The sequence below is a fragment of the Plectropomus leopardus genome, chromosome 4, assembly GCF_026936395.1.
Source record: "Plectropomus leopardus strain MGB_pleo_1.0 chromosome 4, ASM2693639v1, whole genome shotgun sequence".
Taxonomy (NCBI): domain Eukaryota; kingdom Metazoa; phylum Chordata; class Actinopteri; order Perciformes; family Serranidae; genus Plectropomus; species Plectropomus leopardus.
Genome location: NC_142179.1, coordinates 33,138,371 through 33,162,385, shown reverse-complemented (window position 1 = coordinate 33,162,385; position 24,015 = coordinate 33,138,371). Strand labels below are relative to the sequence as shown.

Sequence of the window (24,015 nt, the reverse complement as noted above, 5' to 3'; positions counted from 1 at the left end):
TCATTGCCATCTGATGTTCAAACATGTTTAATTTTATAACCAAACAGTGTAAAAAAAATAATTGAGGTGTCATTTCCAACGATATTGGGGATGGCCATTCATTTGGTGACACTTGTGTTGTGGCCATTGGGCGGCATGGGAATGGCAAGAAGAAGAACAGCGGCCATAAATGTCCACAAAATGGGAAAACAATGAGATTCAGGAGCTCCTTACCCTCTAAGCAGAGGGCAAGATCAGCTGTCATATAACAGAGAAGGTAAATGATTGTGATTCACGTGTTATGCCTTTGTTATTGTTTAGAAAGCACAGCCAACGCATATATTATTTGTCATGCTAGAGGTGGATGTTTGTGTGTTAAACATAATGCCCATTATACCTCCTTTGATTGTGGGATGCCAGGATGCAGTGTATAATCACACTGAAGTGGAATGATGCCGCCATTATTTGGTTCTGTGTGAAAATGCAAAGGAGGCATGAAAAGAGGACGTCATAGCAGCCCCAAGGCGCGACCTCTGATTAAAGACAGCTATTGTCTACGGAGCAGCTCCAGACTAAGTACTTAAAGACTTCTGAAGTTTGAGACTTACTCCCTGGTTTTGGCTTTGAAAGATACCAGGGTTGGAAACTGGCACCAGCCACCAGCCAAATGCTGGTAAAATATGCAAGTGGCTGCTAAATTTGCTTCACTAACCAGCAACAAAAACAATGGTAATTTATTGAGCTGCTGGTAGTCACAGTGACACATGGACAAAAAAAATGTATTTCCAAACCTAGAGAAACTAGCTCATGTTCAAAAATATTGATTGAACTTCCTTCGCATTTATATTAATATAAATTTAGGTGGTGTTCCCCTTTAAAAGACACAACATAGTATGGATACTGAATGGTATTCTTTTCAGCCTTGCTTATGTAAAAAAGGCTTGGCTTCATTCATGTTACATTTCAAGAAAAAAACACTTTTGCTATGCTGGTGTTGCAAGCTGAAAAAGTACAGTGTACTCCACCAAGTTCAGTATAACCTGCTTGTGTAGATTCACAGACTAGTTTACAAATTCCCTCAGACTACAGGCATCCCATTACACAGGCCCCATGTCTTATTTTATTACTACCTAATTTGCACTTGCTTTGGGGCCTGTGTTTGCCTTCAGCAAGAATGAGTTCATGCTCAGAATAGAGAACCAAAAGACTGGCCCCAGATCAGTGTCTCAGGCATGTCACGGAGAGTTTGACAATGGATTTACAGTGACTAAGGACAAAAAAACTGAGAAACATTTTAAAACAAACCTTTAAGATCACATCAGAAAGTCTCCTCTGCCAGGCACAACCAATAAACCTAACTAACTTCATCTGCATAACAACTGTAAAGGCAGCCAATTTGCTACAGAGGTGTGGGGGCACTAGGTCAACCCCCGGCCCCCCATCGTGTTCTTTCGGGGGGTATCAATGTCACATGTTTTACGGGACTGCCGTGCATCATCTGTTAACACGTCTTAATAGGACCCCAAGAAGCACAAGGTGCTGTAACAATAATAACATGGCACTACCCAGTTTGACATCAAGCTGCCTTTGACAATGCACACTTGATCCGCTTGGCACAAGAGCCACTAACACAGGCTGTCAACGAGCAGATTAAGTTTCTGTGGGAGGGAGGCTGGGATCCTGAAACATCCATGAAGACATTTGTTGGGAACAACATGAGGCACTCAAACCACAGTCTATGTGGGCTGAGTGCCACGTGTGCGCAACATTACTTGCTAAAAAAAAATAATCGAATTTAAGCACATGAAATTAAATTTGTTTTGTTTCGCAACTGGTTTACAATTGATTTACTGATAAATTAGTAAAGGATATACTCTGGGAAATTAAATTGCGTCCTTCTTGTAAACTGCATGTTTTGTAATATATGACATGATATAAAAATGTGTTATTGTTTAACAGACAGCTGCAATTTAGATGAAATAAAACAAGTCAAGATAAATATATAAAAAACATTTAATCAAAATACATAGACATCCAAAATATCTAACTATGCATGTTTTAAATATCAAAGGTTATCTTGAAATCAAGATATATTACAGAAAAATAGTGTATGTTATGATATACAGTATAAAGAGGCAGAATGATATGACTATTTTATCAGCACTGTTCAAAGCAATGGACGTCCCAGTGAATTCCAAAATTGGCAAGACACCCTGTCCAAGGTCATGGTAGTCCATGCCAAAAATAGTTGACCGGGGCCACATCCCAAGTGCTCCACTTTGTATGCTGTTATCTTTGGACACTTATATTGAAAGCGTATTCTTAAAAATGTTTGAGTCTCCAGGGGCCAGAGGAAGTGAAAATATCAGTCCTGCTACACGTCCTGATACATGCGCTCTGTTAATTTTTGGATTCTCAAGGGATTTTAAACTGTGTCATCAGAAAGATGTTAGAGGTGCGGTGATTACAAAAGATAAACTATCAAGTGAAACATGACTGGCAGTGTGTAACAGACAAGGTGTAGGGAAAGATGAACTCCCTAAACAATGAAACAAAGCGTGTGCTATAGTGTCCATTATCAAATAACAACTACATTGTAAAAAAGATTTAGACATGTTACAGGGAGATAGAGAATACTAAAGGAATACCTCACCTGTTAAATGACCAACTGCATTATTTACTCACCATATGTTGCGTAGAATTCAAGAAGAAATCTTTTTTCTTTCCTGCCTCCAAAAAAGGGCAAACATTCTCAACGAACTGAGGTAAACATGGTCCACGTTTAACTACAGCAAAACTATATAACACACAAAAACACATGCATTTTTGCTAAAATGGTACCATATCAAATATTTCCGCCTACAAGTAGCGCCCCACCCCTCAAGCGTGCCTGAGCACACACATACACCTGAGTTAAAATGCATACACACTCTGACAGGTTACTTCACCATGCATGACACTGTTTGTACTGATGTTTCAGCAAAAATGCATGTGGGAGGTATTAAGCATACGGGATAAATGAGACTTGGATTAATGGGTGTTTTGATATAGTTTTGCTGTTGTTAAACCCGGTCCCCATTTATTTTGGGTGTATCCACAAAAGTAATCTGATGCTCTTCACTAAAAATGAGAGCGCTGGTGTTTGAAGAAACAGAGAGTTCTATTTCTACATGAATGAACAAACGGTGTAGTTAATCACACATTAACTGTGTTCAGCGCTCTGCTGCTCCGTCTCTACAGACAGAGTGCCCAGAGTATGATCTGCCACTCCAAAAGTGCTGTGCTCTGGATAAGTGAAGGGCATATCCCAAACAGTGCAACAAATTTACAAACCGTCCAGTTTGCGCCAGAGTGCGCTCTGGCTCTTAGAGTATTTTCGAATGCATCCTTCAATTCGTGAAGAATGTTCACCCTTTCTTTGGATTCTCTGTTACCCATGAAGACATACGATTAAAACAAAATTTCCTTCACAATTTCAAATGAACATACAATGAGTAATTGATGACGGTTATTTCCAAGTTAAACTCTACGTGAATGTACTGTAGGTGAATTGCAATTGACCCTGCCTTGACGTGTCCTCACAGCACCAGCCTATCCTCTCCTCCTTCCTGGATGACCTGACCAATAGATGCCTGGCTCTGAGCTCTTATGAAGCACTGCTTCTTGCACTCCATCAGCTCCTCCAGGTCACACCACATCTTCATCTGCTCCATGTTGGTGCCGTGGCTCTCCCTCACCATCTTCTGCTTCTCACGTAACTTCTAGAATCCACAAAGGTTTGTAAAAAAATGCATTTAAATGGCATTTTCCAGTACAGTATGACTCTGATCAATGTTATATAATCCATTTACATTACTGCAGCGAGGCTAGTTTCCTTGTCTGTCCTCAGATCATGTTCTTGACAGTATACTGGCACTTGCTCAGTCACTTCTTGGACACACTTTTCTCACCTTGCCAAGTAACTCCTGTTCTGAAATGTTCTTCATATACACTTCCCTACAAAAGAAGCAGAACATTCAGATATAAGCCATTGCAATTTCACACGTTGATTCACTGTTTCTAAATAACGGTGTGTTGTGTCAACGCATCCTTATATCACAATGTCTAGTAATGAGTTTCTGACAATTTCTGTGCTGAATGGGAGGATAAAGTGACAGCTAAACTGAGTGTGCTGTAATATGAGCCTCCTGAGGCAAAGGGAGCATTCATCCTGTGAACAGCTTGCTGGCCTGGCTCAGCAGGCTCACCTGATGGCCTTCTTCCTCTCTTGTGGATCAGAGGACACATAGGCCTTCATCTCTTCAGTCGCCCGCTGTATTTGCATCTCAATGATCTGTGGAAAACAAGGAGGGAGAAGGTGGAGTTTAGTGCCACAGTGGGTGTTTGGAGGCAGGTCACTTGCAAATTACTGAGACATTTTATCCACTCTTGCTGCAGCCGTATGAGTAGCAAGTCACTGTTTCAAGTTTAGGAGAATCAATTCTAATTTCACCATGCCGATGGCCTGCCTGAGGAAATAAGGCTATCTGAGTCAGTGTCTTCCTTTGAGTCTTCTCTCCAAAAAACAGACTTTTATCAGAAATAACATGATTTTATCTGAGCTGCCAGTTTATTTTATTGGCATCCATTTGATTTTTAATCTCTTGTTCTGTTATTCAAATGTTGCCCTTCTTATTTTTTAACTCGTACTTTGATACTTTAACTAATTTGTCTCTTGATATCATGATATTTTACATAATTTTACTGTCTGTGTTTCATTATGTGCTTTACACCTTTAGTTTGTTTCATTCTCTTTCTGCTTTTATTGTAAAGCACGTTGTAACTGTGTTTTGAAAAGTGCTTAATCTAAATGAAGTTTATCAATATTATTTTTATTATGTCTGGCTTGTAAAGCAATGATAATGATGAGTGATACACTCCCTGGAACACACGCTTGTTTCAGCCAGAGAAGGGGGGTTGTTGGAGGTTAACAAAGGAAATGCAAATGGCTACGGCACTGTTTGACTCAGCGGGGCCAAAAATGCCAATGTAAAATTGCCATAGATCTTACACACTGGACCATTATTACATCTGTCTTTTTGAAATACTTGCCTCTGACATGGAGTTGATATAATGATATTGGTTTTCCTCCTGCGATGTCTCCTCTCTTAACGCTTTCACCTCCTTTGAATGAAAAACAAGAACAAAGATGTTGCTATGTCAACGTTATAAATTGCAAAAGAATACATGTGATAAGCATATATTAATACATCTAAATTGTTGGCTATATTCTGCCAAGTGTAGGGTAATAACTCTACCTGCTCCAGTTTAGATCTGTTGCTCTCCAAACCAGCAGTGCAACTTTCATATTGCGTCTTCTTTTCCTCATATTCCTGGCTTAGTTCCTGTTGAGACAGGAATCCAAACAGTCAAACACAGGAACACGGAGACAAATGATTTTACGTTCTGCATGAGAACCGAGACAAACACATAGAATGCACATTGTTCAACCCTCTTGTCATACTCTCGGCACTGTTTCATATCAACGAAACATCACTGCTGGTATTCGAGCAGTTAAACTTTACAACAGGGTCTAACAAAATCTATTTATGTCTTCCTGTTGCAGCTCTTCATTAGTGCACATTACCCAGTAAGATGGAAGAGTGATTCTGGGAACACGTGTAGGAAAATGTAATCCTCCGCTTTAGCTCAGCGATGTCGGGGGCTTTCCCATTGTGCATTTTATTTATGGACTATGTAAATTATTCTTAATGGACCCTGTCCATGATAACACACACAGTATAAGTTAACTCTTAGAGGCCCAAAGGCACACAGTAAAGAGCCAGCCATTTGTTTTTAAATGTAGAACAGATTAAAGGTGATGGAGGTAGTGTATTTTGGCATCACTGGGCATCCCATAATAATCTTTAAAAGATTATTATGGGATATGACCATTTGAATTTCAATGTGCCCAAAGATTTTAGGCATATTGAAATTCAAATGGTTTGACAGAACAGTAGACTTCTGCACTTCCTCTTGGTCCTAGTTCCAGGCTTTGGATAATATAACCTGTATTGGGGAACTATGGCCAATCACAGCTCATTTCAGAGAGAAGACATTCCTATTGGCTGTTCTACAAATGCAGATGCATGTGCACAACCCTCAGAGGGTGAAATCCTGATTCAATGGCAAAGAATGCTGCAGAGAGAGGTACTATTTCAGCATTGGCAACTGCCTACAATGCAAAGCAACCAAAAAAGATGACGCACTTATGAAAATTAAAAAGAAAAGAAAAGAAAAACAGAGTCTAAAAGAGACTCTGACAAACAATAAAAAATAAAGTGTCAATATTATTGAGAGGTGGAAAGCTCATAGCAGCGGCTTCATGTAACTAACATTAGCTAGAGCCTCGAATCACAGTGTCTCCTCCACCGCACTTCCCGTTGCTACAGAACACCTTGCCAGGAGAAGAGTGCACAGCATTTCCAGAGATGAAATTCCAATCAGCAGTAGCAGCAGCAACAACTCTAATCTAGCCGGCGCTGGAGTACCACACCGCTCCAAACTTTCGGATCAGCAAACTTTTGGATCAGTAAACTTTCTGTTGCTGCTGTTACATAAATATGCATAGTGACTGCCCTCCAAAGGTTGAAACCTGACTATTACAATATAATTTTCCTTTATAAAAAAGTTAAGCTGAGGGGTGCTGCTTCACGTGTAGGTCTCAAAAACTTCTGGGGAGGCCTCTATCTCAGTGAGTAGAGCATCTGCCCCATGTAGGCTGAGTCCTTTGCAGCAGCCTGGGTTCGATTCCGCTCTGCGGCCCTTTGCTATGTCTCGCCCTTATTCTCTCTCCCCCTTTCCTGTCACTCTCTAACTGCACTGTAATGAAGGCTAGAAAAAAAAACCATTCAAGGCACACTGTTTTGCAGAAGTTAAAAAGCCTTTCATAAATGGGCTTGATGCCTATGCGTTCCAACATACAGTCTGCACTATGGCATGTAAAAACAAGTGGCAGCTCACAGATATACAAAGGCTGATGTCAGGTGCCAGGCAATCAGAGCAGCACAAGGTAACTGTCACAGGTGCAATCAATCAAGTGAGTGTGCACACACTCAGGTCAACTCCAACAAAGCAGCAATGTGTTAAATTGAATTTTCCTATTGGCTGATCCTGGTAGCAGGAGTCTGCTTTCATCACAAACTTGAGTGCCTCCTCCCTGAAATTTGGAGGAGGGGGTTTTGTTGTCCAATAAGATTGAAAATAAATCTACGTATTGGAAACACTACATTATTTTATGAAGGGTGTAAATATGCCTATGCTCATATGGTGGGAGGTGCCAAGGAAAGACAGGAGGAGGGTATATTTTCAAAAGATTTTTTTAACCCTCTCCAGAAAACTGCTACCCCAGATTTAATAGTTCATGTTACCTCACATAAAAGTTCATATATTTTTGCTTTGGCAGAGCTCAAATCTGTATGTAAAACCTGATTTTTTTAAGGGTGTATAATCCAACATCATCCTGTGTACTGTATTATTGCATTTTGGAGTAGGACATAATTCCCTTTTATATGAAATTATTGTCTGACAGACTCTGTTGACCTACAAAAAACATTTCAAAAATCAGTATCAGCTTTTATTCCTGAGTTGTGTATCAGAGGACAATAATGTTTTGTCATGTTTGTTGAAATGTTGATATGGTGTAAGGATTCTTTGTTGCAGAGGTGTTATAACATGGGCGATGCTCACCTGACACTGCTGTCTCAGTGATCTCAGTTCTTTTATAATGGGTGCTAGAGCCGATCTCTTCTTCCCTATCATAGAGTTTAACTTCTTCACCTGTAAAAGCAAAACAAAAACACACACCACAGTAACACTGAAAACAAAAAACAGTATTACAATAATCAAAAAGTAAATTGAGAGGAAACATTTTTTAATGCTGAAATTCGTGACTTTGTATACATTCTAAGTCTGCAGAGAAATCAGCATATATAAGTTTGGCAGCATTATCAACCAGACAGAAGAAATATGACAAACCCAATGACTTCTTAGTATGGAGAGCCACAGTAGGGGTCATGTGACAATATTCAGTAACAGTTTGGTAAGTATTTATTAAAACATCATAGATTTCAGCTTTATGGCAGAGCCAGTGTAAAAGCTGGAGCCTGGGATGTTTGACTCCATCGTTAGGAGTGGTCTGCAGTTTGCCAAATGTACAACCTGCCAAACTGATCAACACACTAAATACAGTTTGGAGCACTGCCTAATCAGTCCCAACTGTTTCCCTCTGGGCCCAGACACATAATGATGACAGGATGATAAATAAAGTGGAAGCTGTGAGCTATGCTGGAATAATGTTAAGCATTTACCTTGTATTTGCCCGTGACTAATAACAATTGAGATCAATGTTAACAGGCAGGGAAGGGGTTTAATTAAATGACCTGCACACCAACACAGGTGTTTCACTTTGGCTCATTAGGCTCCTAAACACCATGTGATAATATGCCTTTTTACAGCAGATATTTGTCGTAGCAGGAAAAGAACAGGTGTTACTAATAACATTAGTGGTGGCCATTTACTGACTACAAAATTCACAATTTTCAGTCTGTGTTGGTATGTGTCCAACATAACTTTAAAAACTTTTTTAAAAATCCTTACAAAGAAAAGAGCTGTACTGTCATTAAAAGAGATTTTCTGGTGTTGCTGTGACCCTCATTATGATCATTAGTTTGTAGTCTTTATGAATTGAATTGCACAATGTTTTTATAATAATTTTTTTCACCGAATTAACAAACTAATAAGAAAATGTCTGCAAACTTCAAAGTTCTATGCAGGGTGTGGAAATCTCTTCTATTACTTTATACCACAGGCTATAAAAATAATGGATGTAGCCATGGTGACGTCACCCATGGGTTTATGGACTCCTGTTTTGAAGCCTTGAGTTTGGCATTTTGGTCATCACCATCTTGGATTTTTGGATCCATAACTGGCCATATTAGGAGTTTGGAGCTGTGGAGGAGTGAGGAGTGGAGCCTACTCATAGGCTGTGGTGACGCCTTGCAAACAGCCTGTCACTTACAGTAGCCTCGCACTTAATAATGTGTAACTGTAAGCCTTAATAATATTTAAAGCCTTATTATTATTTTTTTTTTGTACCACGCTGTGAACGTTCTTATTTCTGCTTTAAAGTTTGGCATTTAACATCAGTGTCTATGAGGGTTGGTTGCATTTTAGAGCCAGCTTGAAGTAGCCGAACTGCAGTTTTTGGCACGTCCATGCTGGCTTAATTTTTGAGTGCCTGAGTTTGCCACTTGGTTTGTACTCATCAGTGCTTCTAGCACATTAGCAAAGTTTCAGCCCAGAGAAGTGATGATCATCCAGCAACACCTAATTTTCACAAAACTGATAATTTCCCAGCCATCTAAGCAGTGCTCCTATCCTGTGAGATTCTCTTAAGTTTATATCATGAGTAATCATCTAACGGTTAAAAAAATAACAATCTTATTAAGTTTCCTTCTCAGAAATGATCAGAATGCAGAGATTTAGGCCTACTGCAATTTAAAAAAAAAAAAAAAGTTATCTTACACCCTTTACAATCAAGAAGGCCTTGCGAACACCCCATGAATCTTTGGGGAACCAGTGACCTACGGCATCCATTTGTACCAACCATGCTGGCATAGCTTCTTGGAAAGGGGATAAACAACACTCTAATGTAAATTTTGGCAAGGAACAACTGGCCTGGCCATTTTCAAAGAGGTCCTTTGAACTCTCACCTGCAGATATCTAAATGAAAATGGGTTCTATGGGTAACCCACCAGTCTATCTTAAACTGCAGAGGGCCCCAAGTTCCCAATAAGTTCTGGTCCTTACAATCAATGTACTCCCTCAAATTAAAAGTGTATATTTGTCTTTTTAATCAGCCTATTTGAAAAACAATAAATCACCTAAAATGCAATGACATTAAAATAGGATTGTGGTGAAACTCTAAATAACAACTGTACCAGTATTAGTTTCTGCACATCAGATAATTATTAACATTAACTGTAAAATAAGAAACTAAAGTATATCAGTTTTCAAAAAACATATTTACTTCAACAGCATACTAGAATCCCTTAAATTCACAATTCATTTTTTTTTTATATAACAGGGCAGCATCATTAAAATATAGTCTGAAGACATTTCAGATTTGGCTCTTTAGGTTTAGAGAAAAACTTATTTTCTAACATACATACTACATAACCTTTAGTGATATGTAAAAAAAAAATAGGGTGGATCACCCCTTGGTACCATTTCAGACATGTCGTCCAGTGTGCGGCCCTTCTTCTCATCCAGCTCGCTCTTGATGGCCGACACCCTCTCCAGTTCCTCCTGAGTGTCACTGTAGCCAGAGATGCCCTTCTCCGCTTCCATGGTTTGCTTGAAAAACAAAACAGAGACACATGTTGGAGGGAACTCATGACTGTATGAACTAATTCTGCACTGAAATCAAATGACCACAGACACATAACATTGGTCTTAGGGAGTCATCCCAATGTCATCGACATCACTATGAACAGTCAGTAAGTGTGCATTCAACTACTTTACAATTTGAGTGCTTTCTTTTTTGAAAATGATTTCAAACATAGCACAAGAAACAACTTTATTCCATGTGAAGCTTTGGTTAGCTGTTGAAGTGGTGACATGAAAACTCTTTGAAAACTGGTTCAAAACAGAAATGTTTTAATGTCTTGCATAACAGGTAGCACAGTGACAGCACATTTCAGCTGCAGTAACAGAGCTACCCACTCATCACATCCATCATTTGACCCTCTCTGTCTCATATAAAAACGCCAGAATGCATGAAGAACTATCCGGCTGAAAAATCAGGCTCACACATACAGAGAGGAGCAGACCCATCGCCAGCTCGACATGTGATCAGAAGGAAAACTTTCATTGCTTTAACAAATCCTGTGTGGGCTGCAGACAGAGGAGGAGCAGCAGATGCAGCCATCAGAAATAGAAGCTCAGCCTGCGTCAGACAGCCTATCAACAAGTCAGGTGCTGGGACCGCACAGAGGCGTGAAGCCATTTCCAGGAAGCTTCTGCCACTTCGCTGTTAACACAAACTGTGTGAATGAGGAGATCAGGTGAAAACAGCACATTTAGAATGGCAGCATGACTGCAGGGAGAGGGGTGGGTGGGAAACAGTGTGACTGGTACAGGGCACAGTGGGCAGTGAGAGTTGTTCAGAGGATTTCTGTGGTCCACATGGAATATGTAACATTTATAGTGGTGTTTGAACATGTTACCTTTAATGACCACTACCTAAGTGCAAGTTTTTGAATTCAACCTGTCAAATGTAGCTGCTCACTAGATAACAAATAATGATAGGCCTGTGTTTCATTCAAATTACTTTTGTCAATGACTAAAAAGAAAAATGCAAGAGAGAAATTAGTGGGTACTCATGCTATAGTTATATGTGAAGAACATGTAAGTACAAGCAGCAAGCAAAAGTCCATTGCACAATACAAACAAAGTATATTGTATCACATCTCATTGTATCGTATCGTATCGCATTGCATTGTATCGTATCGTATTGAATCCTATCCAATCGTATCATGGACTTTTGCTAGCGAGTTGTTCTGTAGCACCCAAAAGGATCAGAAAAGATTTAAAATAAAGGCAAAAAGCAGATCCCATTCTCTCCTTTGTTCTGCTGTAAATATTTGCTATGTCAACTTGTCTTACATGGGAGTTAACCACTTAAAACTACAGCAAATTGGCTTGATTTCTTTTTAAAAACCTGGGACGAAAGCAATAAGCAACAAAAAAAGAAATTATCCGAAATTTAGCAAGAAATTTGTAAAAAAAAAAAAAATTACAAGACAATTACCTGAAAATTAGTAAATTACACACAAAACAAACAAAAAATGAAAAAGTAAAACAAGGCAAACAAAAAAAATCAGTAACATATTTTTAAATATGTAGTTATAATAATTATACATACAATTTGTTCCCTAGCTTTTTCCTTTTTTTCCCCCAAGACATTTTCCCTAGCCTTTAAAAAAGAAGACATTTTCTAAATCTACTAATTTCCTGCAATTTGTGGAACATTTCATACGTAACCTTCTCCAGGTTCAAAGTTGGAAATACTTGTGAAGGCTTCTGAAAACAGCACAAGAAAAGTGATGTTGCTCCAGGTTTCAAAGGGTTAGAGGTAGGACAAAGTGTAAGACTTACCAGTTTCTGTTGGACGATCTCATGTCTCTGTTTGAGAATCTCCTCTGTTCGTTGCAGGACTCCATATTCTGCTTTCAGCTCAGCCATTTCCTGCCGTTTCTTCTTGTATACTGTTCCCTTGCTGCGCAATTTCCCCACCAAACGTTTCAGCTTTGAAGAACATAGAAACAGAATTCAACATTACCATTTTAAGGTATTTAAAGCTGTAGTTGGTAGCATTTATCAAAAAAACAAAACTTGTCATATTTGCTGAAACTGTCACTATAATAACTTTGCGCCAAATAAGACATATAATCTGTAAAAAAAAAAAAAAGAAAATCCTCTGCCCACTCTATTGCCTTGTAGCATTTCTGCATGTGAACAAAAACAACCAATCAGAGCCATGCAGTCTCTAACGCAGCTGTCAATCACTGTTTGTGAACTGCAGTCAAATTATGCAGTGCTGTTAAAACAGGGATAAAGGTGAAAACGCCAGGAGTGTTGGAGAGCATTTTGGAGGCACAGCATTTTTCAGTTGAGAAGCTCTGGTTTCTATGATACGGAATATTTGCAGAAATAAACATGTCGGCACAAGGTAGAGTACCTGCTCTTGATGAGGGGAAGGCTGAAGCACACAGGGAGAGAGGACAAAGCCGCCAGTTTGTGTGGGTTTATGACAGGAATTGATTTACTTTATTGTAACAGATTTCTCCTCCATTGTTATTGTTCAGCACTTGTACATGTAAGATGTGATGGTTTGTCTTCGCGGAGGCTGTTGGTCCCTCATCCACTATGATTGAATGAAGTGACAGTGACAAGTGTGCTGTTTTTACCAAAAGTGCAGTATTCATGCCCAGCACCTCCTTGTGCTGCAGGCATTTGTAGCACAGCATAAATAAACAGTGCTCCAATTGAAAATTATGTTAAAAATACGCTGGCCTCAGAAAAAAAACAAACAAAAAAAAAAAACGCTTTGGTGGACACAGCCACTTAAGGTAAATGTTTTTCCTATATTCACCTGGGCATATATTGTACAGTGGGTTTTTAGAGCCTTTTTTTTTATTTTTTTTTTTAGAAAAAATGGTGGCCTAAAGAGCAGGAAATAAGTCTGAAGAGAGCAGTGACAAATATGCAGGGTGTAAATAACAAAAAAACAAACTGTAAGATGCTGAAATCCTCTGTAGAATGGAGGGAAACTGAATTAAGTTGATAATTATCTGTACGTTTATCCATACAATTGACCTCTCTCACATACATGTTGTCATTTGATCAAGTGTTCATATAAAAAATTTGATTATTGCAGCAATGAAGCATAAAATTTAAATTATTAACCAATTCTCCTGTGCTTGCTACAAGAAAGAAAATGTAAATGAAAGAGGCATAAATGCAGTTTCTATTTGACGACATGGTGTCCAGCACAGCTGAGATACTATGAATGGCCACGCGAGAAGACAATGGGTTGAGCCCGGGGAGGGACGGGATTAAAGGACGGCAGTGACCGGGGGCCATGCCATGACCTGAAACAGTCACTCGATCTTTTCAGATTCACAGCCAGCTATGTACAGCAAACAGCTTCATCTGGCAGAATAACTGCTTTAAGTGGATGTTCAGTCACTCCCCACCCTGACTGTCAGTCGGGACACTATGAAACTCCTCCACAATGAAGAGCAGCTATAAATGAACATGGACACGGGAGAACAGCCCCAGAAATCACAGAATGTGCTTCACGTCCTGTGGGGATCCGTGGAGCTTGGTGTGTGCGTGAGTGTGGGGGTTATGTGTGTATGTGTGTATGTGTGTGTGTGTGTGTGTGTGTGTGTGTGTGTGTGTGTGTGTGTGTGTGTGTGTGTGTGTGTGTGTTTGTGTGTACATTTATTCTTTGTGTATTTTGGGACATCAAGGGCAGACATGGCTGAGAGAGGAATTAGCGCAGCAGAATAATACTGCATAGTGTTCCCGACAGTGTGTTCCCAAAACACATGCTGTTAAACTGGCCGACAGCGCAGTCATAACACACCACTTGTCTCAGACATACAGTACATTCACACCAACACTTGCATACAAACAAAAACATAATTGGTGCAGCAGACACTCCAAATAACTATGTGTAGAATACAATGGCAGAGCATCACTTTAGAAACAAAACATAGCCAAATCACTGCAATATTTCAAGGAAAAGCGAGCTGATGGTGTCTTGACTGCAGTAAGACTAAATTTAACCAGTGCCATGAGGCTGGTTGATGAAGTGGTTTCATGTTACTGGCCAACCAATGACGAGCACATGTAGTCATCCCTCTCAGAGAGACCCTGCAGTTGGTGGGTGGCATGTGATGACACATAACCGGCAGAATGGAAAATACCTCTGATAAAGTGATCATCTCCACCGTGGCCGATGGCCTGAAACTACGGAGGAGTATGATAAGCTGTGTTTGACAAAACATTTTCCATTAACTTCATTCATGTACAGTCTCAAGGGCCCTCTTTGTCTCGACAAACAGCTACCTCTCATCAGTTTGGTAAGACTTAAAAGATATGTCGGTCCGGCTCTAATGAATTGTATTATAACTGATTCAGAACATCAACAGTAGCTGAAATACATGTGAGCTCCTATGTTATACCGGTGCTATGGCCAGTAGGGCTTAAAGTAATGATTATTTTCATTAATCGATTAATCTGTGAATTATTCTCTTGAATAATCAATTAGTTGTTTGGTCTATGGAATGCCAGGACATGGTGAAAACTGTCAATCAGCGTTTCCAAGATGCTGTCCTCAAATGTCTTGTTTGGTCCACAACCCAGCTGAAATCAAATAATGTTTACTTCTACTTGTTTTTTTATTTTCAAAAAAATGAAAGATTAATCAATTATTAAATTACTTGGTGATTAATTCAATAGTTGACAGCCAATTGATTTATGTAATAATTATTGCAGCTCTAATTGCCATTACTTAAAGGCACAGTGTGGAGCAGTTCAGTTCAGTGTGCTTTGGTGCCCACCAAAGGTCTTTGAGTGCAAGACCACTGTCGTAAAACACACATAGGCCTCTGTTAGGCCTCCCCATTACAGACAAGGTACATTTGTTGACAAGCTGAGGGATGCGGAGCCAGCAAAGACATTGTGCTAGGTCATGAACCATGTTGACTGACAAGGTACAGCAATATTACCATTTTTTTGTGCAAATATGACTCTGCTAGTGTCTACAGGCAATTGTTTGCAAACTATTTGCATGTGGAAGATGTGTGTATTCAAGTAAACTATTGTTATGAAGTCCACAGGCTGTGGTTGAATGACTATACTGGAGAGGGCAATTTATTACACTCTAGTTGAGATCCGTAAGGTTCCAAACTTACAAGGCTTGCTTGAAGATTTACAAGGACAGAGACAACTTTTTAGTGTGAGAGGGATTTATTTAATTATTCATTTGTATGCAAGCCTGAGACAAAATTTGGGTTTAGATTACTTTCGGCACCCCAAAAAGCTGCTAAACATGAGACAACAATGACACCGATCAACTTTGAAACTGCCATTTTAAGGTGGAAAAGCTACATTATGTTGCTTCAAAAAAAACAGGACCACATTTAAAGAACAATATATCTTCCTGTCAAATATAAAGATTTTGCTCCTCCACCACATTGCTCAGAGGATTGCTTTCCCTTCCCTACCTGAAAGGAATAAGCATGCTAGAAGTAATTTTTCCACTGATTTTTCACTTCCTCTATCCTCTGCCAGAATTACCGAAAACATTAATTTTGTTGCTGCTGCAAAAAGAATCATCCTCTTTCGGTTTTGTGGTTCATAATAACCAAGAATATTTCAAACATAAAATGTGCTGTAGAGGCCGGAAAAGACTGGCCATATTGTGTGTTTGTTTGTTTTAAAGGGATATTTTGCAGATTTTCAACCAATTTTGTTTCAATGTGCTCAGTAGGTGTAAATGAACTATGGTTGACTTCCTTCCATTTTGCAAGCGCCAAGACGTCCCTCCTCATCTCATCTCATCTCCCAGCTCTTGGGCTGTTGCTTAAACTACAGATTGAATTTCCACATTTTCATATTTCTGTCACCACGGTCACAAAGAGTATAAAAGTGGATTGAGAGCAAGATCCCATCCCTCTCTCTCAAAACTTAACTTAAAAGGTAAGATTAGGCAGTACTGATTAAATATGAGCCAAGATTCTGTTACTGCATTGCCTATTTGTGGCCTTATATGTTTTCAGAAACATATTTTACTGGCCTTCCTCACTGTAGTATGAGAGTTTGTGAACATGAAATGGGTGCCTAACCATTTTCCTGTATTGTAAAAACAGAAACTAATTTAAAAAAGAGATCAAACAAACATCAGCCAAGATTTTGTTACTTTGCCTTTTTTTATCTAAAATGTCTTCAAAAACACATTTTATTGCCCTGTAACCAAAATTTCATCACGTCATTGCCTATTTCTCAACATAAATGTTTTCAAAAACATATTTTAGTGTACTGTTTAACTGTACACTAAAATATGTCATTTGGGATAGCTTGTTACTAGCTGGCCACCATATTATTTCCTCTGTAAAAACAGACACGCTTAAATTATGTCACATACCGGTGGGGGCGTCAATTGGTCCAAAGCAGTGCAGTGCATTCTGGTAGTTGTAGGTTTTCTATCTCTCCTTGTGAATGTACTTTTTCTCTCTCTGATCATGTGGCATCAATTTCAAAAGTAATGTATTTGTGTCTTTCTACTGCATAGACAGACTATATTTACAAAACGGCCATCTTTCCGGTAGTGAAATATGCTTTTTATTATCTTAATGTCTAGTAACGGTAATGTACTGATGCTAAAATATTACATTTATTACTAGAAATGTTAGTGATAGCGATTCACTGGAGAATTTTTTTTTCTTTTTACCCCACGCAGGCAGGTCAGGGTCAAAATTGTAACAACACCCTGGGAACAAAATGCACCACTGTCAGGGATTGACAGCATCCCCATAGGACATGAAGGAGAACGCTGGTGCAATTTCAGATATGCTGTAACTGTTTTACTTCAGCAGAGATCCCAGCTCTCACCTCATGGATATCAATGTGCGTCAAACGTCGGGCTATAAAAATTCTCATCCACACAGTGGAAACGGTCACAGCGCAACCCCCATCCATCAGCGTCCCTCTGCTAATACAGAGCTGTTTATAGTCGACCCTTTAACTGGAAGCTTAATGTATGCATGGGCAGAAAAAAAAAAGAAGTGATTGCTCAAGGCTCTCTCACTAAAGTGCGACTGTATAACACTTTTTTTTCTCCCTGTCAATAGTTCAGTTCTATTCATCAGCAAGACAGCTCAGAGGAGAGTCTCTGAAAGGGGGAGTGAACATCCTCGTCAAGGATATAAATAAAGACAAATGTTTTATGCCCGGAGTCTGTTTAATATGTCCAGTTTACTTAAATTAGGAGATTGATGGCACACAAGATTAGGGAAAAGGCCATCTTTCATCCAGTTTCTACAGTGCAGTTCCTTGTTCTGGATATTCTCTGTTGTGTTCTATTTATGGCTCTGCATGGGAATGTGGGGGAGAGCAAGGAAAAGGGATAAGTAACATTAGACAGTGAGCCCGTCTGTGTTTGGATAAGAACATAAATAGACTCTTGTGTTTTCTGTGGTTTGCAAATCTACTGTTGCTCACTTAGATAAAGATGGAGTTTCTGTATCCAGAGAATAGTGCACAAATGTCTCTTTTCTTGACACTGCCTGTCCAGCTAAAAAAAATCAACAAAGCTTTGAGGACATTCAAAGATGGCCTTCATTTAGTGATGCATGACTTTGTGACTGTAAAAAGCACTTCAAACAGCGTACCTCATCACCACGAATGATCTCTCCCCCATCGGTGCCTTGTGCCTGGCTGCTCCTCTGCCTCAGCTCCCTCTCTGCAGCGGCCAGCTCCTCCCTCGCCGCCTGAAGCTCCTCTGCCTTTGACTCCTTCCGTCGCATGATGATGGAAGCCTGCAAGAGTTGCATTGCATTAGATATACACACGACAAAAGAGTTTCTGCTGAGTGTCCGTTAACCTGTGAGAGAGTGAATGCAATTGAGCAGTGAGAATATTTTTAAGGCAAGACATATTGGTGAGAAAAAGAATTTGCATAAGAACAAGAGCTAAAAATGCTAAAAATTGTTACTTCACTTGGATGTGTGAGCTTAACTGTGCAGAGTTTGACGCCAGAAGGCCGATATCAATACTCTGCAACTCGTTAGTCTAAATATTGTCTTAGATTTTGGATATAGTAATATATTGTAAGTGTCTCTTTTCCTAGTTTTGAAGGTTGCATTACAGTTAAGTTAAAGTGAACAATATATTACACATGCACGTGAGGCCAGCACCACAGTCAGCACTCACAGGTCCCAATTCACTCGGGACAAAATAGAGAAAAAGATGAAAGGCATCAAATAAAGTCATCACCTGTTGTCTGAACACGGCAATTGGGTCATCTATGGGGTCATTTCTCATCATCCTCTTCTCAATCAGATGGTTTATCTGAGAATCCACTTCTTTAATCTGTGAAAGTGACAATGACAGAACACCCAACATATGGGAATTTTGCAATTTATGGACATAGACTTTGACATCACATCCTGGTCCTGACCTTGTCCTCCAGCTCCTGGAGATCGGCCTGGCCCATGGCAGGCTCTGCTGCTATTTTCTGCAGGTACTGCACTGTACGCCTCATACCCTCCAGCTCTTTGGGGAGTTTCTCAGAGACCATGTAGGAGTTGATCTTGATCTCCTCTTCAAGCCTCTTCGTTAAGCCTGAAAGAGACGGAGCTTTTAATTAAGCACGCTCAGCTTAGAAACTCTATCAGGCTTTCTGCAGCTCTCATTACATAAGAAAAGCTGAATATTTTTCATATATGCAAACCTAAGAATATGACAAAACACACCACTAATAACTTGCCCAAAATGACATTGAAACTGTCTCTCAGAATTTAATTGTTGAAAGACAATTTTTTATGGGATTACATGATTTATCTGCACATGCACATACTGCACAGTAATAGTGATAAGTGACTTTAATTGTGCAGCTCCACCCCAGTCTGCATTGCATGGGTCATTTTAGAAACTGTAAATGTGTAAATCTCTCCTCTGGCTGAAGAGCCCGATACCAGATGAGAACAAAAGGAGACAATTTTGACACTGGATAAGCTCTATTATGGCACTTCAAAGATCAGTATAATTAGAGGGTCTCAACAGATGAAAGCCTATTAGCTGAGAGACCTCCTAACGCTCTGCTGTGTCCTTGAACCTCTCATCCAGCTGTGTCCTGCAGAGGCAACAGCAGGACACGAGAACTCACTCTCTGGATTGGCATCTGCTGCTGCCTGTCGCAAATCCTTCAACTGCTGCTGCGATCTCTGCAGTCTCTGCTCTGCCTGGAACAGCTGAACACACAAAATCATTACTGATACAGGTGGGAGCATTAACATCCAGTGTCCATTCATCTGTAGTTTCTTTCACCTTAGGGCCGCAACTAGTGACAGTTTTCATTAGTGATGAGTCCTCTGATTATTTTCGTGTTTAACTTTTTTTTTTTTAAGAAATCACACAAGCTGGTCCTTCTCAGGCAACTAATATTCTCTTGAAAATTGATGGTTGATTTTTAAAAAATTTACAAACAACAAAAAAAGGTATTTATTATTTTGAAGGAGGTTGCAAATGAATTGTGTAAATACTTGAAACTTTGGTCGATGATTATATCACAGATGTGTCTGCAGATATCAGACACATACATTTAATGCTTTTAAAGACCTTTTCAACATTATTTTTAGAAAAATTTAAGACTGATTTTTGGACAAACTGTATTTCAATTTAAACGCTGCAGGTTAGCATAATGGTGAGTAGTACATATGTAGTCCTGTGCAGACGCAACTTTTATTTAGGAATATTATTATTAATGTGAGTTAGGTTGATTCACATTTTGTCAAAAGATTAGTGCAAGTATAAAGTTAAAAATGCAGCATTAGGTGCAGTGGTTGGTTAAAAGATTTGTAAAATCAGAAATGTGGACATTAAAATTAAATCTAGATCAGTGAAATCTGATTTTAAAAAATTGGGGGCAATTTATTAACCAAATTAAACTTTAGGACTATTAAATTACTTGCAAAGGTTTGATGAGTAGGAATTAGGGGGATATATTGGCAGCAATGGAATATAATATAGTGAGTATGCTCTCTTCAGTGCAAAATAACCTTAAACTTAGAACCAGTCTGTTTTCATTACCTTAGAATGAGCTGTTTATATCTACACAGGGAGCTGGTCCTTGTCTACAGAGATCCCCATGTTGCGCCACCATGTTTCTACAGAAGCCCAGAACAATCGAACCAAACACTGGCCCTAGATTGGGCCATTCCCATTATCGTGTCCGCCACTGTAGCTGGCACCCCTCTGTGACAGGAGTGTTGGAAATCACTGATTTTCTCACATGAAACTGTTTTATTCTGTGTTTTTACCAGTTTATGTTTTAGAGGAGAGACGCCTGCAGGTAAGTCAGCGCCCAGTAAAAACCTCCTAAAAGTCTGGATTTTAAGTCATCAGAGAATAGAGGTGAGCACATCTTGGCAGGTGCTGGGTGAGCGTCCTGTCTGCAACTGGCCAAGCGGCTTCAGAGACACACTGATTTGTAATAAGATACTGCTTTATTCAGTCTTTTTACCAGTTTAATTCACTTTCTCCACTTGTTTTGGGGAGGAAGAGACCTCTATGGAAAATTCTGTCTCCTGGTAAAAGTCTCCTGAACAATGAACACTGAAGGAAGCCTAAGCAGGAGACGTTTCATCTGGTTGCGATCTGCAATCCTCACCATTAGATGCCACTAAATCCCCCTACTTCTTGCACACTGCTCCTTTGAGGCCCAATATTCAGAACAATTTTACAGCCATGAACCACCATGATGTACAATATAGAGCTGCAACTTTGCAACTGATTATTTTCATTATTGATTAATCTGCCAGTTATTTTTTCTAGTAATCAATCAATCTTCAATTTATTAAATCCTAAAATTGTGACCAAGGCTCTCCAAATAGCTTGCTTTGACTGACCAAAACACAAAGATACCACTAAGGCTTTGGGCATAACAGTAAGCCTATAAACTGAGTAAAAACACCTAAAATACTACATGTTAACTTCTCTTATCAGTACTCAAATGCACAGCAGGCAGCATATTGTTTAACTGATCTATAATGTTTTAGTAAATTATACTCAAATGTAATGATAAATCACAATGAATGACAAGCATTTACTTGGTTCTTCTGTTCTTGCTTCTGGTGAGTCAGTGACTCCTCTCTCTCCTTCTCCACCCGCAGCTGTCTGGCCTGCTCCAGCATCCGTTGATGGTTGGACACTGACTCCACCTAGTGGAACACAAGTTAATGTGACAATGTCCAATTCAACAGAAATAACCAAGCACCTCTTACAGAGTCATATTTCACCTTTTGGCAGGGCCTACAAGTAAGACCCATTAAATCGACACCTCATTACCTCTCAGACCTGTTAAGACAGCCTTATAGCCTGTCAGAATCCTGTCAGGACTATTAGAGAAGCTGATAATATGTCTGAGAGCGTGTTTTCATTCCTCAGTGAATCCGAAAGCCTTCCAAGAATTAGAATAGTGGAGGGGCCTGTCTGCCTTACCCTCCTCTTCAGCCTCTCCACACGTTTGATTAGTTGGTCTTTCTCTTCTTCCATTGCACTAATGTCCTGTTATACAAAAGGAATTGCTTTAGTTTATTACATTTACTGAGTTTTAGAGAGTGAATTATAATACAGTTTACATAGTTAAAAAAAAAATTTTATTAAAGGAATACTTCACCCCCTAAATGACCATTTGTATGTCAGTTACTCCCCCCTGTGTTACATGGAATCTATGAAGAAAACTTTGTTTTTCTCACTGACCACAGGAGATGCTGATCTACCACTGCGTCAGTTGTAGTTTGTTGACAGGCAGAACCCGTATTTAGGGAGGTCAAATTACTCCTTTTGTCAATAGTCTCGCTTCAAAGAGAGCATAAATGAAGTTTGTGAAAGAGTTTGTGAATGGATGTTTTGATATAGTTATACTGTTGTTACATGTGGATGCCTATGACTTCAATTCATCAAGAATTTTCTGTTTTTGGATTCTTCATTCACCATGGAGGCATGTGAGAAAAACAATGTTTTCTTCACAAATTTAGCATAACATGGGGCGACTGATGATATACAAATGATAATTTGGGTGGTGAAGTATTACTTTAATGTCAATATATGACCGTTTTACACCTCTATCAATGAATGTAAAGAGTTATTGAGTGTTTTTACCCTTCGGATCTCAGCTGTGGAGAAGCCTGACGTCCTCAGCAGCTCACACTCCTTGTGATTATTCTTAAATTCCTCCACCAGCTCTTCATACTGTGAAGACACAACATAAATGTATGGCCTCTTTTGCCTTTTAGGTTCTAAGAAATTTTTAAAAACTATTAAACAAAATGTCAATGTGTAATATATCAACAACCTTTTGAGAAGTTTCATTGATAAGATCGTCCTGCAGAAACTCTGCAGGCACCTCCAGTTTGACTAGAAAGCGAGCCAGATAAGCCCTTTTCTTGAGTTCAGGAACCCTCTGTAGAAGCCAGTGGAGGATAGGGTGGACCACGGGCTTGCTGGCTGTCACCAAACCTTGTCTGAAGCTGCTCCTGAATTAGAGAAGGGGTGCATGTGATGAAAATATCCTTCAAACTAGACATCACACTTGTTCCACTAAATGAGGTGTGGTTATTGATTCTCATTGAATGTAAAGACTTACACATCAGAGGAGTTGCCAGGAGGTTTATATTTCAGCATCCCCAGCAGAGCACACATTCTCTTTATGGTGTGTTCAGGAGTTTCTTCACGGATATCTATTGCTTGCTAAAGACAAGAGGAGCAGAGTGTAACTTTACCTAATTCAGATACATTCAGGAATGGCATACACAAGCAGTTATGATAAAACACATTGCATTATTCGCACTGGCACAACTGCACTATCTTAAGTATGTGTAGTTGGTAAAGTTAGTGTCCCACCTTTGGATCTATTTCAGCCAGAACATCATTTAATATCTGCAGCAGCTGCATCGGCTCGAGGGAGTCAAACGTGATGAGGTTAAAGTTTTTCCTGAATGGCTCCCTGTTAAGCTGTTCAACGATGAATTTCAGCTGTTCACTCATCTTGAAGAACACAAAACTTGCTTACAGTGAAGTCTTCTTGTCTGGATTAGCCGGTGGCTAACGGCTGGCTAACTACGGTAGCTCTCTGACGTCGACGCTTGAGAAATCCAAACTGCAAAGAAAACTTAGTTTCAACCGACTTACTGCGGCCGATGACAGACACCTATTTACTAATAATAAGGGCAATTGTCTGTTAAACTTATTACTTGGGCTTTTTAATGTTTATCCTTGCTAGTTAGCGGACAGAAAGGCAGCGGTTGTTGTCAGCAGCCCCATGGAAACCAAGGTGTCACGGATTGGTTGCTAACCGGAAGTAGCTTCCATAGTATGATTGAAGAGAGTTTTGTTGCGCTAAATGCGTGCAATTTGCTTTTAGTTTACTTTAACAAACAGAAGTATACAAAAGTCGAGGAAAACTCTGCCATACATGTTTTATGGATGAAAACATCCATACTAAAATAAATGCCATTGACTTGCAATAACATGTCGACAAAATTATAGATATGAATCAGTCAGTTATCATTTGAGCATCTTAATTTAATTTGACGCAATCTGTATTATTTCTCGTATTTTATTTTATTTTTTTTTTTACCCTGAATCTCAAATAGAATACCTACCAGCAAAAATGAACATAACGGCTGAATGCTGAAAATG

General features: G+C 39.4%; 1 protein-coding gene across 1 annotated transcript; it reads right to left on the bottom strand.

The window, feature by feature from the left end:
* Positions 1-1,974: 1,974 nt before the first annotated feature.
* Positions 1,975-23,668, bottom strand: ift81 (intraflagellar transport 81 homolog). Its single transcript, XM_042488058.2, has 18 exons — positions 23,218-23,668; positions 22,961-23,064; positions 22,670-22,850; positions 22,477-22,566; positions 21,814-21,879; positions 21,423-21,533; positions 19,481-19,565; positions 18,773-18,936; positions 18,589-18,684; positions 17,985-18,131; positions 12,178-12,327; positions 10,246-10,374; positions 7,708-7,797; positions 5,277-5,363; positions 5,071-5,142; positions 4,227-4,312; positions 3,930-3,975; positions 1,975-3,740 (listed from the first exon to the last, which is right to left on the bottom strand). The coding sequence occupies exons 1-18, from the start codon at positions 23,359-23,361 to the stop codon at positions 3,558-3,560; spliced, it is 2,031 nt and encodes a 676-aa protein (XP_042343992.2). The 5' UTR covers positions 23,362-23,668; the 3' UTR covers positions 1,975-3,557.
* Between the last annotated feature and the right edge of the window lie 347 nt (positions 23,669-24,015).